Here is a 14,249-nt window from a genome sequence, read left to right as displayed (position 1 = left end):
TTGACCATCGGTATACGTCTATCGGCCCCGGATCTTGCCAGAAGCTGCCACAGCCTTTTGTTTGTATGTCCAACCGAGTATCAACTTTTGGCTATATGACCTATACGTTCCCAGTCGAGCAGCCTATATCCCAGACTGCTGACTCACCCACGCGAGCATGCCTAACACCATGGGAGTACAGGCCTGGCATATAAGTTGGGCGCAAATCTTGAAACCACACCAGCCCGTGCCCAGCAAACCGAGAAAGATGAGCCACATGTGTTGGGGTCATTACAGATCTTTCGTTCCAGAGAGAGCTAGTCGATGGTCTAATCAACTGCAAAGCCAAACAACCGAATTAGTACGAACTATGCACCTTGCCATTCGCCCTATTAGTAGGATGGTGCAAATCGCTAGTGCGGCTCTTGATGAAGCGCTCTCCATGTGATCTAGTGCCATAAGACTTAATTTGCACCATGGAGGGCCGAGTGCGGGTAGGAATGAAGTCGACAAATCTTAGCATACGCGGACTTGTCGACTTTGTTCGGTCGCCGGACCGCGAAGCTTACTCCCTCCTTGCGAATCTACCCAGAGCAGGGCCAAGCTCGGCAGTCTTCTCTTGGCGCTTCTGCTGGTTCTTCTGCTGCTGCTCCTTCCAGAGCTCTTCCACCTTGAGTCTCTTCTCGTCGATGACGTTCTTTGACCTTTGCTTCCTCAGGTACTTCTTCAGAGCCGAGTTCTTTCCACGCGCACGGTTCTTGATCTCGGTCTCAAGATCCACGGGCTTGGCATCCAGGTCCCTCTCGGCCCTCCGCTGTTCCTCGGAGCGCAGATCCAGATTTCCGATGAATGATGGGTCAAGCGAGATCATGCCGGGCTGCAGTTTGTTGAGCAAGCCCTTGACCTCAGATTCCTGTCGCTGCTTGGCAGTCTCGAAAGGATTGATTTCGAGGGCGTCGAAGTTGGCTTCACCCGCGCCAGGTACGATAATAGACTAAAGCTTTGATTAGTAAATGAAGACAGCAAAGAATCTTGGGTTCAGCTGTGAACTATAGCTTACATCGAAACCATCATCATGGCCAATACCGAGGGCATCCTCAAAGGGGCACCAGCGGACTCTCTCGATAGCTTTACCCTCGCCGCCCCATGACAAGTATGGCGACTGCTGCTTTTCTTGGTCCGCCTTGTGTTTCGTGTAGAGATCTTTCCAGATGGTAGTAGAGGTGCCCCAGCCCACAGCTGTCAGGTTGCGGTCTGAGATGGCCACCGATGCGGCGGGCGTCCGGGTGAAGTAGTTGTTGACCTCTTTGAACATGCGGATGTCCCAGACGGCCATCTTACGGTCCTGGCCCGTGGAGACCATATACCGTCCCTCCCTATCGACAGCCAGAGACCGCACGGGCCCCTTGTGGGCGAGCAGCTTGACCAATGGATCGGTAGAGTTCGGCGACCAGAGAGTGACGGTGCCGTTCTGATGGCCGACATGAAGGACGGCATTCCAAGGGTTTTGAGACATGGCGGTGGGCGGTCCCAGCCTGGTTGGAATCTCGGTGACTAGCTGACCCGTCGAGACGTCTTGCCATTTGAGATATCCCGACAAGCCCGCGGTAGCTAGCAAGTAGTGGTACGGGAGGAACTCCATGTGGGAGACTTCCTGCAGCTTGCGCATGCAATGTATCTCGACGCCCGCCTGGTCGTAGATATAGACGTACTTTTTTTGCGACACGGCAAAGAAGTTATTGGCCAGGAACTGCACGTCTCTCACGGTCTCACCCAATTGTAGCTCGGCTACATGGCAGAGAAAAAGATTAGCCGACCAGCTTCCTGGTGTTAGGGGCCGCCTGGGGAGAACTTACCCTTGAGCTTGCCCGCCCTCCAGTCCATGACGGCGACATGGCCCTTCCGCCCACCCAGAAGGAGGTCGCGGCCGTTCCGGCTGTACTCGAAGCAGTAAGGGCCCAGCTGGTCCAGCTTCAGTTCGAAGCGCTTCTTTGCCGTCTCGAGCGACACGCCCTCCTGGATCTCGTCCTGTCGTGTGCGGTAGGTGCGTTCGAGCTCGGTCTCGGGCTCGAGGAATCCAGCGCTGTTTTCGAGGAGGACTTCGGCCTGGGAATTGGTCAGTACACGGAGAGTTGGTGGTCAGGGGAAGGGGTTTTGGAGGGCGGCTCACGTCTTTGGCGGCAATGGCCGCGTCCTTGTACTTGTTCTCCAAGCCCTTGAGGTTCCTGCGCAGCTTCTTGTCCTTGATGCCCTTGACGTCGATCTTGCTGCCGCGGCCGTAGTCGCGGCGTGCCTCCTTGTGGCGGCGTATCCTCTCGCGCTCGTGCTTGGGGATCAGCTCGGTCCTCGCGCGCTTGACGGTGACGGCGCCATTGTCGTGTGCCTTTGCCGAGGGGCGCTCGGTGACTTCCAGGTCGTCGACTTCCATGGCTCTGGTCTGGCTCAGCTCGGGCTCGGCTCTGGGAGGGACGGTGGCAGCTGCGGCTGCTGTGCTGTAATGCGATGAGTTGCGACTACGATGCGAGATGCAGGGCGACCCGACTTGACTTCACTCACTCTGGGCGATGGGAGCTGCGGATTGTCACCGGCCGTCGTCCTGAAATTTTCTGGGCCAGTGGTAGCGCATGCTCAACTTTTTAGCGGGGTCCGGCAGGAAAACCGGGGCGGCGACAGGGGGGTCCCGTCGGTCTTGGCGGGCTCCAGACACGCCAGAGGCCGCTGTAGGCTTATCCGATAACGATAACCACAAAAAAAATATTCAGCGCTGCCCCTCGATCGCACCCTGATAAAGCCTTCGCCCCCGCCAACCACCACCAGACAGGACGGCGTAGTATAGTCGGGTCGCCAACCGTCTATCGAGATAGTTTTGTCGAGACAGAACTGCTGCTTGCACACCACAATCCTCCCTACCCCGCGCGGCATCGCACATTGCATCCTCACAGGTTCCCGACGTCCCTCGGAGTCGTCCCCGCCCGCCATCCACCACCGTGGCTTCTCTCCCCTTCCGCTTCAAAGCAGGCGGCGACGGGAAGATGCCGTCCGCCGTGGGGGCTCACTCCCACCGCCCGACCACCAAGGTCTCGCACAAGGGCTACAAGTCCAAGAAGGCCACCAAGGGCGCCTTGCGAGAGCAGGCCAAGGGTACGAAAGGACCCCCTCCCCATCCTGCGCTCTGCCATGTTTCGTCTGGCTAACCCGCGGCTCTCGTTCCCCCCGCTCCACAGGCAAACTCAGCAGCGAAAAGGGCCAGCGCAAGACTCCCCACCAGCAAGTCATGTCCAAACTCGACCGCCGAAACCAGGCCAAGCAGCGCCAGGTCCTCAAGCACAAGGAGCACCAGAAGGAGAACTCGGTCTTCAACGGCAAGGATGGCGCCCCGAGGATCGTTGCCGTCGTCCCCCTGTGCCACGACGGCGATGTCTCGGCCGCCATCAAGAGCCTCAACAGCAGCCTCGACATCGAGTCCGACGTCTCCGACACCAGCTTCCGCGTCTCCGTCGACCGCTTCAAGCAGAAGCTGCAGTACGTCCCCCTGAAGCGCGACCTGACCGCCTGCATGGACGCTGCTCGCGTTGCCGACTTTGTCGTCTTTGTCCTGTCGCCCGACGTCGAGGTCGACTCCCTGGGCGAGCTCATCATTCGGAGTATCGAAAACCAGGGCATGTCCACCTGCTTCTCCGTCGTTCAGAACCTCGAGAGGATCCAGCCTGCCAAGGCCCGCCCGGATGTCGTCAAGTCGCTGGCCTCCTTCATGACACACTTCCACCCCGACCAGGGCAAGGTCTACAGCCTCGACTCGAGGCAGGAGTGCTCCAACCTCATGAGGTCGCTGTGCAGCACCACACCCAAGGGCATCAACTGGAGGGATCAGAGGAGTTGGATGTTGGCCGACGAGATCCAGTGGCCCACCTCGTCGTCAGAGTCGACCGTCGTCACCGGTGTAGTCCGTGGCAAGGGCCTCAAGGCAGACCGCCTGGTCCAGGTAGGCGACTGGGGCTCATTTCAAATCGAGAAGATTGTGGCCGCGCCTCTGGCAACCAAGAGGAAGAGAGATGGCGACATGGCCGTGGACGAGACCGGCGCTGAAAACGTGCTGGAGACACCGACGGAAGATCAAGATGATCTGGCCGAGCTAGCACCCGAGGAGGCCCGGATGGACGACGCAAACGACGACCTGGCCTCAGTTGCTGCTACCAGCAAGAAGGGTGTTCTTCTAGACGATCACCACTACTTCTCCGAGGACGAGATGCTGAAGCCTGCACTGCCAAAGAAGCTACCCAAGGGAACGTCCAACTATCAGTCAGCATGGTTCCTCGAAGATGTCTCCGACTCGGAGTCGGATATGGATGACGAGGAGATGGAAGATGCCGACGCAGAGCCAGAACAAGCAGCCCCCGAAGACGGAATGGAGGGCCTGGCTGCTGCGGAACCGACAGAAGCCGCCATGTCCGAATACCCACAATCGGAGAAGTTCGAGGAGCTCGACGAAGCGGATGACGCTGAGCAATTGGCAGCGTACAGAGCTAGGAAGCGGGATGAAGCCGAGGACGACATGGAATTCCCGGACGAGGTCGAGCTGCTCCCCAACGTTCTTGCAAGAGAGAGACTGGCAAAGTATCGAGGACTCAAGAGTTTGAGGACGAGTCCATGGAACACGGAAGAAGACAGGCCATACGAACCAGAAGAATGGTCGAGACTCTTACAGATATCCAACTACCAATCCTCGAGGAATCGGTCGATCCAGGAAGCATTGGTCGGCGGTGTGGCACCAGGCACGAGAGTTCAAGTCTACCTAAAGGGGCTACCGTCTGAGCTACAGAAGACGTACAAGCCTACCCAACCTATCACACTATTCTCATTGCTGAGGCATGAGAACAAGAGGACAGCATTGAACTTTGAAGTCACCCACAAGGAGGATTACGAAAAGTCAATCAAGGCCAAGGAAGAGCTCATCGTCCAATGCGGCCCCCGCCGCTTCGTCGTGAACCCCCTATTTTCCCTCAGCGGGAACACCGAGAACGACGTGCACAAGTACTGCAGGTTCCTCCACCCGGGACAGTCCGCAATCGCGAGTTTCATGGGCCCTATCACCTGGGGATCGGTACCGACTCTGTTCTTCAAGCGAACTGTGCCCGAGAATGGCGAGGACGCCGACGAGGACGGTTCTGAGCTTCCTCTACAACTCGTGGCGACCGGAACGGCGCGCGCCCCGTCGACGTCGAGAGTCATCGCGAAACGTGTCATTCTCACTGGCCACCCGTACCACATCCACAAGAAGGTCGTCACGATCCGGTACATGTTCTTCAACCGCGACGACGTGGAATGGTTCAAGGCCCTCCCGCTGTGGACCAGGCGCGGGAGGAGCGGTTACGTCAAGGAGGCTCTGGGTACGCATGGATACTTCAAGGCCACCTTTGACGGACGCATCAATCCCCAAGACAGCATTGGTGTCAGTCTCTACAAGCGCATGTGGCCCCGAGATGCGAGGCCCTTCACCGGTCCCCTGTTGGAGGAGGCCGAGTTCCAGGGCTTCCAAGACGAGACCATGGATGAGGATGTCCAGTAGAGAGATCACGACTTAGATAGATTAGAGGGCGCCCGTTCGGTCCCAGCTTTACGACTTTTGGAAAGAATTCACGTTTACGAGATATCTGCACAAGCAAACGGACGTGTTGCGCACCTGTGACTTTGCCGCGAACCCGCAGGGGTCTGGACATCCTGGCACCGGCACATCTGCAGGTCATTGCGCGGCCATGGGCTCTACCATGCCCTTTTGTTTATTTCCGGAGGTGCCTCCATTATTGTCCATTTTCTACAAAGTAACAACGAAACACTTTCTCCATGTGAAGGCAGCGGGTCCCCCCAAGGCCCCCCTGCATCCCGCCGCATTCATACCGAGTACCAGCATGAACAGCGGCTCAGGAGCAGGAAAGCCGACTGTGTGCCGCAATATCCCTGATTAAAGAGAGACAGAGAGAGACAGAGAGACACGAGAGCTATTCTCGAGACTGCGAGCGTGTGCGTGCAAAGAAACCTTGGCCCCCTCCTCGATCGATGATCGCCCGCCACCCCCGATCGGCAGTTGCGCGCATGTCCCAGGAACCCAGCACGCAACCAAATCCCGACGAGCGAACACACACACACACACACACACACAGATATAAGAAAAGGGCAGTTTCTTTTCTTCTGAACCTGCAGCACCGAGGAAAGGGGGGCAGATCAACGTACGATGTGGGAGCGCACCATCCATCGTGCCACCCCCCCTCGCGCGGGCTGGGCGGTTCCCGACCGACCTTGGTTTGCTGTTTGCTTGGGTATACTCCGTCCCTACCCTGCGCGCGCAGCACAGGGATTCGGGGTCGCTTCGCGCCGGCTCGCTATCCCCGGACTGTGGTGTTGCCCACAGGGGTACCCACATAGGGTTAATTAGTTCCCCGGGGATTCCAGCGGGTAGATCCGTTTTAGTGAACGCCAGCCAGGTCCACCTTCACCCAGCTACGGGGGGGCACGCGACATCACCATGTTATGTCTAAAGGTCTTCGGGTTTGACTACGCGCGGAGACGTTCAATCAAGAAACAGAAGTTCAGTAGTTGGTCGACGGCGTCTTCTATTTCTCATCACGGCTAGCCGGAGTCACAAGTCAAGGTTTTAGCGGTCAAGGAACGCGGAGTGGCGCGTCAAAATATAAACCATGATTCTTCACAGGTCTCGATGAATTGTTAGATAGTATCCTTGGTTCTCTGAACTTTTCCTGTTCTCTCTGTGCCCTGTCCTATGAAACCCTAGAAGACCTCCTTTCCAGAGGGTTGACCGAAAGAAGAAAGATTTCCATCAAGTAACCACGTCGTGATCGTCGTCGAGGAAAGAGAAAGCGAAGTAGATTGATCGTACAATTAACACCATGGGATACCCAAGTGCAGGTGGAAAACGTCCCTTCCCTTTCGAATATCAAATTACACCCGATGCTCGTGCCAGGTTTCTCTGTCTATGTCGATCTCCCTTGCCTGGAAAAAGAAGAAATAATAAAAAATCCGATTTTGTCTTGCGGTCTTCTTGAATGCCATCATAAGTCAGATGAGCTCGTACGGAAACCGAATGAAACAAATGCCGCCATATCCGGGGGCCAGTCTTGTGTCCGTGAGTCTGCAAGTCTTTGCGTGTCAAATCATAACAGCCAACGCCAAGGTCTGTCGGACAGACCGATGTCTTCTTTTTCAAAGTAGCCGCGGGCCAGCTTTGCTAACTTGATGCAAGAATGTAAATCCGTATGTAACGAGTGAAGTATAGTACGAGAATGAGCACGCTCTGCTCATCTCAGGGGTGTAGTCGACCCTTTCGGGGTCTAACGAGAGTTGAGCGACAGGCCCTGGAAGGAATTCACCCACTCATTCTGGCCCGCCCCTGCTGGAACACTGGTCTCCTGCGGTGTGGAAGTGTCGTGCGGGCTCGGGAATCTGCCTCGCATTGCCTGGAAGTCCGTAGCCTGAGGGAAACCGTTCGAGTAATTATCCACGCCCGAGATCATACCAGGCACATAGGAGACGCCGCCGGCCCTAGAGCCAATTCCGAATGCCCCATAAGCAGACATGGGAAACCCAGCTGGTGGGTATGCACTGCCGGATACGACCGATCGGTCAGAAGGAAACGATTGGCCGAACGGTGACTGGAACGGGCGTCCTGCAGCACCACCTGCGGCGCCACCTGCAGCGTAACTGGGCTGGCCCTCTTGTTGCTGATTCTGGCGCCGCTCAGTGTTGTTCGGTGCACCTCCATTGCCTCGTCCGATGCCGATAGCCCCCGGCCCGATACCGCTTGGAGCCTGTAGGCCCAGCGTTGGACTGGCGAACGAAGCAGGGTTGATGGCAGACATCCAAATTCGCGTCTTGTAGATCTTGAACAGATCCGTGACGAGCGAGTTGAAGTTGATGTACGAATCGGCAAAGTAGTAAAATGTCAACTTCTTCCAATCCCTGGGTTTCTGTCAGCAGGTTTCTTGGTTCCAGTCCTGGGGTAGACTCACATCTGGAACTCAGCATCCAATATCTCCATGTTGAGGCCGTGCTCCTTCACCTTCTGCATGCAGACGCGTTTGGCCTTCGCCTCGTTGCCCTCTTTCTCCCGAAGATTGTGAATCTCATGGCTTTGCGCGAGACGTTTAATGAGCTTCGGCTTGAGCTCGCCAGCGTTGGGTTCCTGCATATGATGTTGGCTGGGGGGTCCCATGCCGCCGATAGCACCACCTTGCATCCCATTTGAGGCGGCCATTAAACCTGCTCCTGTGCCTTCTTGGGCAGCAGCTGCATTCTGAGAGTACATCATAAGCCACTTGTAATGTTCTTCGGCATAGTGCTCTTTAAGTTCCTTGGCGGTTTGCCAATCAACGTTGCTCCTATCCACAGTTCCAAGATCAGTGCCCCGATCAGCCTCGACAATGACCAAGTCGCCGGGTTTCACGGTAAGACCAGTCCCCTCTTGGATGTAGAACACGTCGGCTCGAGAGCATTTGAAGAGGACGATGTGCAACAACTGGTTATGTCTCGGCTGGCTCATCCCATACATACTGCGATGTGGGGAGGGTGCACGGTTCGACAGGGCAGCAGGTATTCCATACGACGCGTAGGGGTTAGCGTAAGCCGACGATGCAATGGCTTGCTGTGCACTCGGATGGTTTCCCCCAGGGGTGAAGTACGACACTGTGAGATGCATTAGGGATAGGATATCGATTTTGATGTCACAATATCAACTTACATGGATTTGCGGCATTGAAATTCGGCGCCTCGGAAAAGCCCCCGAAATCATGAGAAGTCATCATCTCAGGAGAGTTCACCTCATGCAACGACGGGGCCTCTCCGATCGAGCTGATGGAACCTTGACGCGTAGGTACATCGGCAAACGAATGCCTGCGGCTCTGTGGGATGTCGCCTAGGCCACCGAAGCCCAGGGAGCTTTGCCAGAATGCCTTCTTCACATTTTCGAGCTTGCGGTTCTCAACCGGATAAAGCGGGGAACGATTACCGAAAGCGCCGGCACCGTACTCGCTCATGCGTCGACTCATGGCACGTTTCGCTCTTGCTGCTGCATCATGTCCTTCGCCAACTTCATCGAGCTCGTCCACCGCAAAGTCGGATTCCTCTGGAACTGGATCATGGACGCTGTAGCCGTTGCCCAGACCGTATGTAGTCGATGCCCTTGGTCGAATTCGAGAGTTTTGATATTGTTGCTGTTGTTGTTGCTGCTGCTGCTGCTGCTGCTGCTGCTGTTGCTGCTGTTGTTGCTGTTGACGCAGCATTGCATTCTCACGAGCAAGTAACTCGATTGTTTTGGATTCAGCAGACTGTTGTGTCAAAGTCCCATGCCCAGAGCTGTGGGAGCTCTGATTATCATCATCTTCCACCTCATGAACCTTGCCCAGCATGCCGTCATTCGACATCTCACTTAACATGCTCGGGCGCGAAGGCCGGTGCTGCAGTCCCGATGGGCCAATAGCCCTTCCACGACCCGCCATAAGAGACGACGGGGGCATAGAAGGGTTGTTAGCGTCTGGCTCGAGCTGCCCAACCGAGTAAGACTGAGAGCGATAGGTCTTGGGGGTTGGATGAAGGGGTATTGCGAATGGAATTTGCGGGTTGGGTCCGAGGTCCCGAGGGCCTGGTGATGTCTGTGAAAACGAGTTATCACCTCCAAATGAACCAGCAGTGCTTAGGCCGGGAGGACCAGTCGAGGTGGGCGACTGTAGAACTTCGCTCAATCTTGACGGTGGCTCCTTGCTGCGGTCTGTGTTCCAGATGCCAGTGCCCCAAGGGAAAGTTGACGGTTGGTGAGCTCGACCCACAGCAGCGTTGTGAGCAGGATGCGCACCCCAAACGCCAGCACCAGACTCGGCCGATGGTGTGCTGGGGTGGGACGCTGTGGGAGACATGGTGCTGCTGGCGAAAGATGACTTTCTGGGCTGCGGCATGCTTTGTGAGGTATCGTTCAGCCAAGAGGCTCGGCGCACAGGTTTCTGATGGTGAGCCCCAGTGTGAGCAGTGTCTTGACGTTGATGAGCATCGGCTTCGTCATCAGAGCTGGCAAGAGCCTCAGAGTCTGGTGTTGAACGACGGACGTGAAGCTTATCCAGAAGAATAGACTGATTGCTCGGGGGGAACCCGCCTTGGCCGGGCTTGGGCGCCGCTGCAGACTTCATGTTGCTCATGATTACTAATGAACGGGTGACGGGAAAAGCCTTGATGATTCAGGAAATCGAAGCTATTCGCGTTCGGAAGTCCAGCCAACAAGTGATCCCAAACGTGCTAGTGGACGCGTGTGAGTGAGTGAGCGGGTGAGTGAGTGGTCGTTCCTCACAATGGCTCACTTCAGAACTGGCGTCACAAAGCAAACTTTGAGAAAGAGCAGTCGAGTTTCGTTCGTTGCTTTCAGAGAATATCGTCGTAGATGTAAGCACTGCGAAAACTCCGTTGCTGCGTGTGACCGTTAGCGCTCGGTGCCTGATCAGAAACAAATTCCGCTCCCAGTGGATCGTCCTGGGGACAGACGAAAAGTCCGCGGGGCAGTTGCATATATTTTGAATCTTGAGGTGAAGAACTGGTCTCAACAATGCGTCTTGTGGTTCCCTGGAGCGCTGGTGTGCTCGACAGCTGGCCAGGTAGCGACCCTGACATTGCTGTATGTATGCCCAAATCCAAAATGCAATATCCTAACGAAGAGAGGGGGCAACGGCAGGGAAGATGGGCTTACCTGAATGGTGAGTAAAATAATGTTATTAGATCTATGATCGGGTATCGCAAGAGGTGTCTAACAGTCGCAAAGAACAGGCAAGTGAATGAGTTATTGGTCGGAAAAGTAAAACGCCCGTAGGTGAGTAGGTCACGAGGATGGTTTGGTGGAGGTCGTCGCAAGAAACGATTTTCAGAGTCCTGGTCTCCGCCCGATTACAGAGTGACGTTCACGGCTCCGAACTTGACGGTCAAGTCACCAATGCGCGCCGTTCTCCCAGTATATAAGAGCCTCTAATTGGAACCAGTCTAGCAGTGTCTTTGTCAAGGAAAGTCGAATGTGTTCATCACAGCCGGGACTGCGCTCAGCTCTCCTATCGAAGATCGGTCACGGGCCAAGTTGCGACGAGCTGTGGGATGGTGTTACATGCCCATTGTTGAAGAATGGGTGCTGTGCTGTGCTGCTGGTTGTCGCTCCCGTCGCAAAACAGCTGTACACGCCGTCGTTGAGGTGCAGAGGCGTGGTGTAAGAGGTCGAGCCCAGCTGTCGTCGTCATTCGAGACCGAGGGTGCCGAGGACGGGGAGGGGAGGCGGGAGGGGAGGAGAGGAGGGAAGAGGAGAGTGTTAAGAGAAGTGAAGTGAGGTTTGGCGGTGGTAGGGTAGTGGTAGCAGTGGTGGAGGAGGAGAGCGGCGAGGGTTGTGGAAGCGGGGAAGCGCTGGGCAGGACGTTGCGACACGAGACTTCCGCGAGAAAGTGGCTGGTGGAGCTTAGCGTCCACGGATGGTGGAGGTGACCTGGGTTTTAGCGGCAAGGGACCCCCTAACTGATCATTAGGTCCCCCAAACAAGGGCCCGGGCTCCAGTGCCTAGCGAGACCTTAGGAACCATCCGTCTGCTCCCCGAGGTCTGGCTGTCCACAGGACGGTACCACCCGGCTGCACTCGGATGGGGCGCTGGAGCTGCCTGGGTAGCGGGCTCGTGCTATGCAGGTGGCAGCTAGATGCTTGTGGGTGCTTATAAGCAAGCGTCCACAAAGGTCTGGTCCGATGTGAGGAGGCTTTGCGGGGACTAATATCCGCCGGCTCGACGTACGAGAAACGAGCAACGTCTGGCCAGCCTGTGGGTGTTTCTGTCTGCGGTTGTGTCTGGTTATGTACGAGTTCGGGGGAGGGCAGTAGGCATTCGCAGGATGGAGGATGGTCGGAGGTCGCCCACGCACGCTGCCTCTGGAGGCGACACCGTACTTTTAATATGGAGGCGTCTTCTCCGGTTGATCCAACTTAGCGCGCCATTGACTTTCGTGCAGTGGGCACCTGGGGGCTACGGCGCAGTACGTAAATGCTCTGGGCTGGGTGGTGCGTGGTTGTCCTTCGATGCATTCTACGCAGGTCGAGGCTGGTTTAGCTTCGATCAGAGATGCCCAAAGGTGTGGGTGGTGAAGGAAGACAGTCTATTGGTGGTTTCGCTGCAGGCCTTCTCTCGCTCTCGCGCTCGCTCAGTGAGCATCTCTCTCTGCCGAACAAACTCGTCACAACTCTACATACTGGCCAAGCAATGTGCATGCGTGTTGAAGGGACAGGCATGCCTGTGCATGCCGTTCTGGCGTTGTCTCGGTCACGAAGAGCAGCCTGGCAGCTTCACGTCCAAAGAGGCAAGTCTCGCACAGCGGACCGGTTCGCTGCTCAGTGCTACGGTACTCTGTACCGATGCCCACTAAGATGAATGTGCCGCGAGTGTGGGGATCGGAGAGGGAACGACACATGGAAACCAGGCCAATCTTTTCTTTGCATAACGAGTCGGCCAATCTTACTTTGCATCTCGCTCGACTCACCAATGACGTTTCACGCCTGGTGGCATGACCATCCTGTACTCCCAGTCCTGCGGAGACAAGTTTCTTTGTCAACTCACGCCGCCTCGCCATCGTGATTGGTTGCCAGCCTGCTTGCATACCTACACACACTGCAATGACTGAGACAACTCGAAGGCGGGCATCGGCGTGGAAAGAGGAGCCAGAACAGCCCAATCCGTACTGTACAGCATCTTCAGCAATTTGTGTAGTCCATGCATAGCAACAAAATTTTCACCTACAGTAAAGGTCTCTATTCCGATGCCCTCTCGGATGCTACCAAGGCTCTGTAGGGCCGTCCAGATTGTCCGTTGACCTATCACGCTTCATTGATTGCTTTACGTCCGTCTCTCATGTAGCGTGTTACAATCTCAACAGAATGGGAGGGACACCAGCATCCGCAGGTGGTGGTTGCAACAAGACCTCCCACCGGTCTCCACCAACCTCTCGTTCACGAAGCATGACCCAATCAGGCAGGACAGGCACACACGGCTCGCCTATTTTTTTTCAACATGGTCAAGAGGCACTTCCCAGGAGCTGGAATTACGAAAGAGCCACACTAGTCTTCAGCCTCTGGAATCAAACCCTGGAATCGATCTTCAGCATTTATCGACCACACCAATCTTGCAACCCCAGTACGTGCCACCAATCGACAAGGTCGTCGCGGCTGCGGCAAACATCTTGCTGCCACCATCTCTGCCTTGACCGAGGTGTCTTGCATAGATCACATCTTTCGAAAGCCACAGGCGACAGGATCTGTCCTTGAATTGGTACTGTGGCATTCACTTGATCAGACCGAGGTAGCTGCATGCAGTTCGCTTGCATCTTGTTTCGACATGCAACCTGGAAGCTGTGAATTGCACGAAAGCATGGAGCTCATGTACCAGAAAAAACGTGCATCCACTCTGCCACTTGCATAGCATAGCGTAGCGTACGCCTTCTGAAAGTCTCCGACTGACACGACACCATCTTCGATGAGCTACAGAGGGACAGTTCTGGACAAATCCTTGCAAGGAAAGGGGGAACACAGCGACCGTTTTCGTGGTCACGCTTACAAGACATCCGGGAGGGGTAGCGGGCTTGTTGAACTTTACTTCTGCAACGGCTGCAGCGAATCATGCCTCGTTGGAGCCCTATATTAGATTGGCGCCAAATATGACATCAACTCAAAATAATCATGCAACCCTCCAGAGGTATTCAGGGTCTGTTTCGCAGTCGGGGCTCAGCTCGACGACCTTTGCCCGAAGATCTCGACGACACCCACCACCACGGGCAGAGGTTTGATCGGAGTGTCAAGGAGCCCGCAGCATCTCCCCTAGGCCAAGCGCCCCTACGAATGGGGCCGAGTCCACAGCCCACAGGGAGCTAGAGTGGCATCCAGACCTGATCGACCCTGGCCCATAAGCACGGCGTGCATCGCATTGCGCTGCATCGCATGCATCTGGAGTGGAGGCTTTGCAGTTCATCAGACCTGGTAAGATGCACCTCCAAGGATCGTAGCTGCACCCGCCAGCCTAAATGGAATGGTGGCTTAACATAGAATCTGCGACTTTGGTAGACGGCTTTTTCCAACATACATAGCTCATGTAGCTCAAAGGCCATGGCCCGGGAGATCGTTCTTGAGCATGAACTGGCGAGACCGGATTCACGATTTCGCTCGAGGCATGGCCTTTTGGAGGGAAGGCTATCTTGTAGCAGAATTGGTCG

At 55.8% G+C, this 14,249-nt stretch overlaps 3 protein-coding genes across 3 annotated transcripts; 1 reads left to right on the top strand and 2 right to left on the bottom strand.

The window, feature by feature from the left end:
- Nucleotides 1-544: 544 nt before the first annotated feature.
- Nucleotides 545-2,407, bottom strand: JN550_003106 (uncharacterized protein; the record flags this gene model as incomplete). Its single annotated transcript, XM_049314474.1, has 4 exons — nt 545-973; nt 1,040-1,767; nt 1,836-2,085; nt 2,150-2,407. 4 exons carry the CDS (start codon nt 2,405-2,407, stop codon nt 545-547), a joined length of 1,665 nt encoding a protein of 554 aa, XP_049174941.1.
- A 604-nt stretch (nt 2,408-3,011) lies between these two features.
- On the top strand, nt 3,012-5,545 carry JN550_003105 (uncharacterized protein; the record flags this gene model as incomplete). The annotated part of the gene is made up of 2 exons (XM_049314472.1): nt 3,012-3,120; nt 3,204-5,545. 2 exons carry the CDS (start codon nt 3,012-3,014, stop codon nt 5,543-5,545), a joined length of 2,451 nt encoding a protein of 816 aa, XP_049174940.1.
- A 1,777-nt stretch (nt 5,546-7,322) lies between these two features.
- On the bottom strand, nt 7,323-10,166 carry JN550_003104 (uncharacterized protein; the record flags this gene model as incomplete). Its single annotated transcript, XM_049314471.1, has 3 exons — nt 7,323-7,950; nt 8,001-8,673; nt 8,729-10,166. The coding sequence occupies 3 exons, from the start codon at nt 10,164-10,166 to the stop codon at nt 7,323-7,325; spliced, it is 2,739 nt and encodes a 912-aa protein (XP_049174939.1).
- Nucleotides 10,167-14,249: the final 4,083 nt, after the last annotated feature.

This window comes from Neoarthrinium moseri (assembly GCF_022829205.1).
Source record: "Neoarthrinium moseri strain CBS 164.80 chromosome Unknown scaffold7_Wmoseri_CBS_16480, whole genome shotgun sequence".
NCBI lineage: Eukaryota > Fungi > Ascomycota > Sordariomycetes > Amphisphaeriales > Apiosporaceae > Neoarthrinium > Neoarthrinium moseri.
Note: the sequence above shows the minus strand (reverse complement) of the source record. Positions and strands in the feature narration are given on the sequence as shown.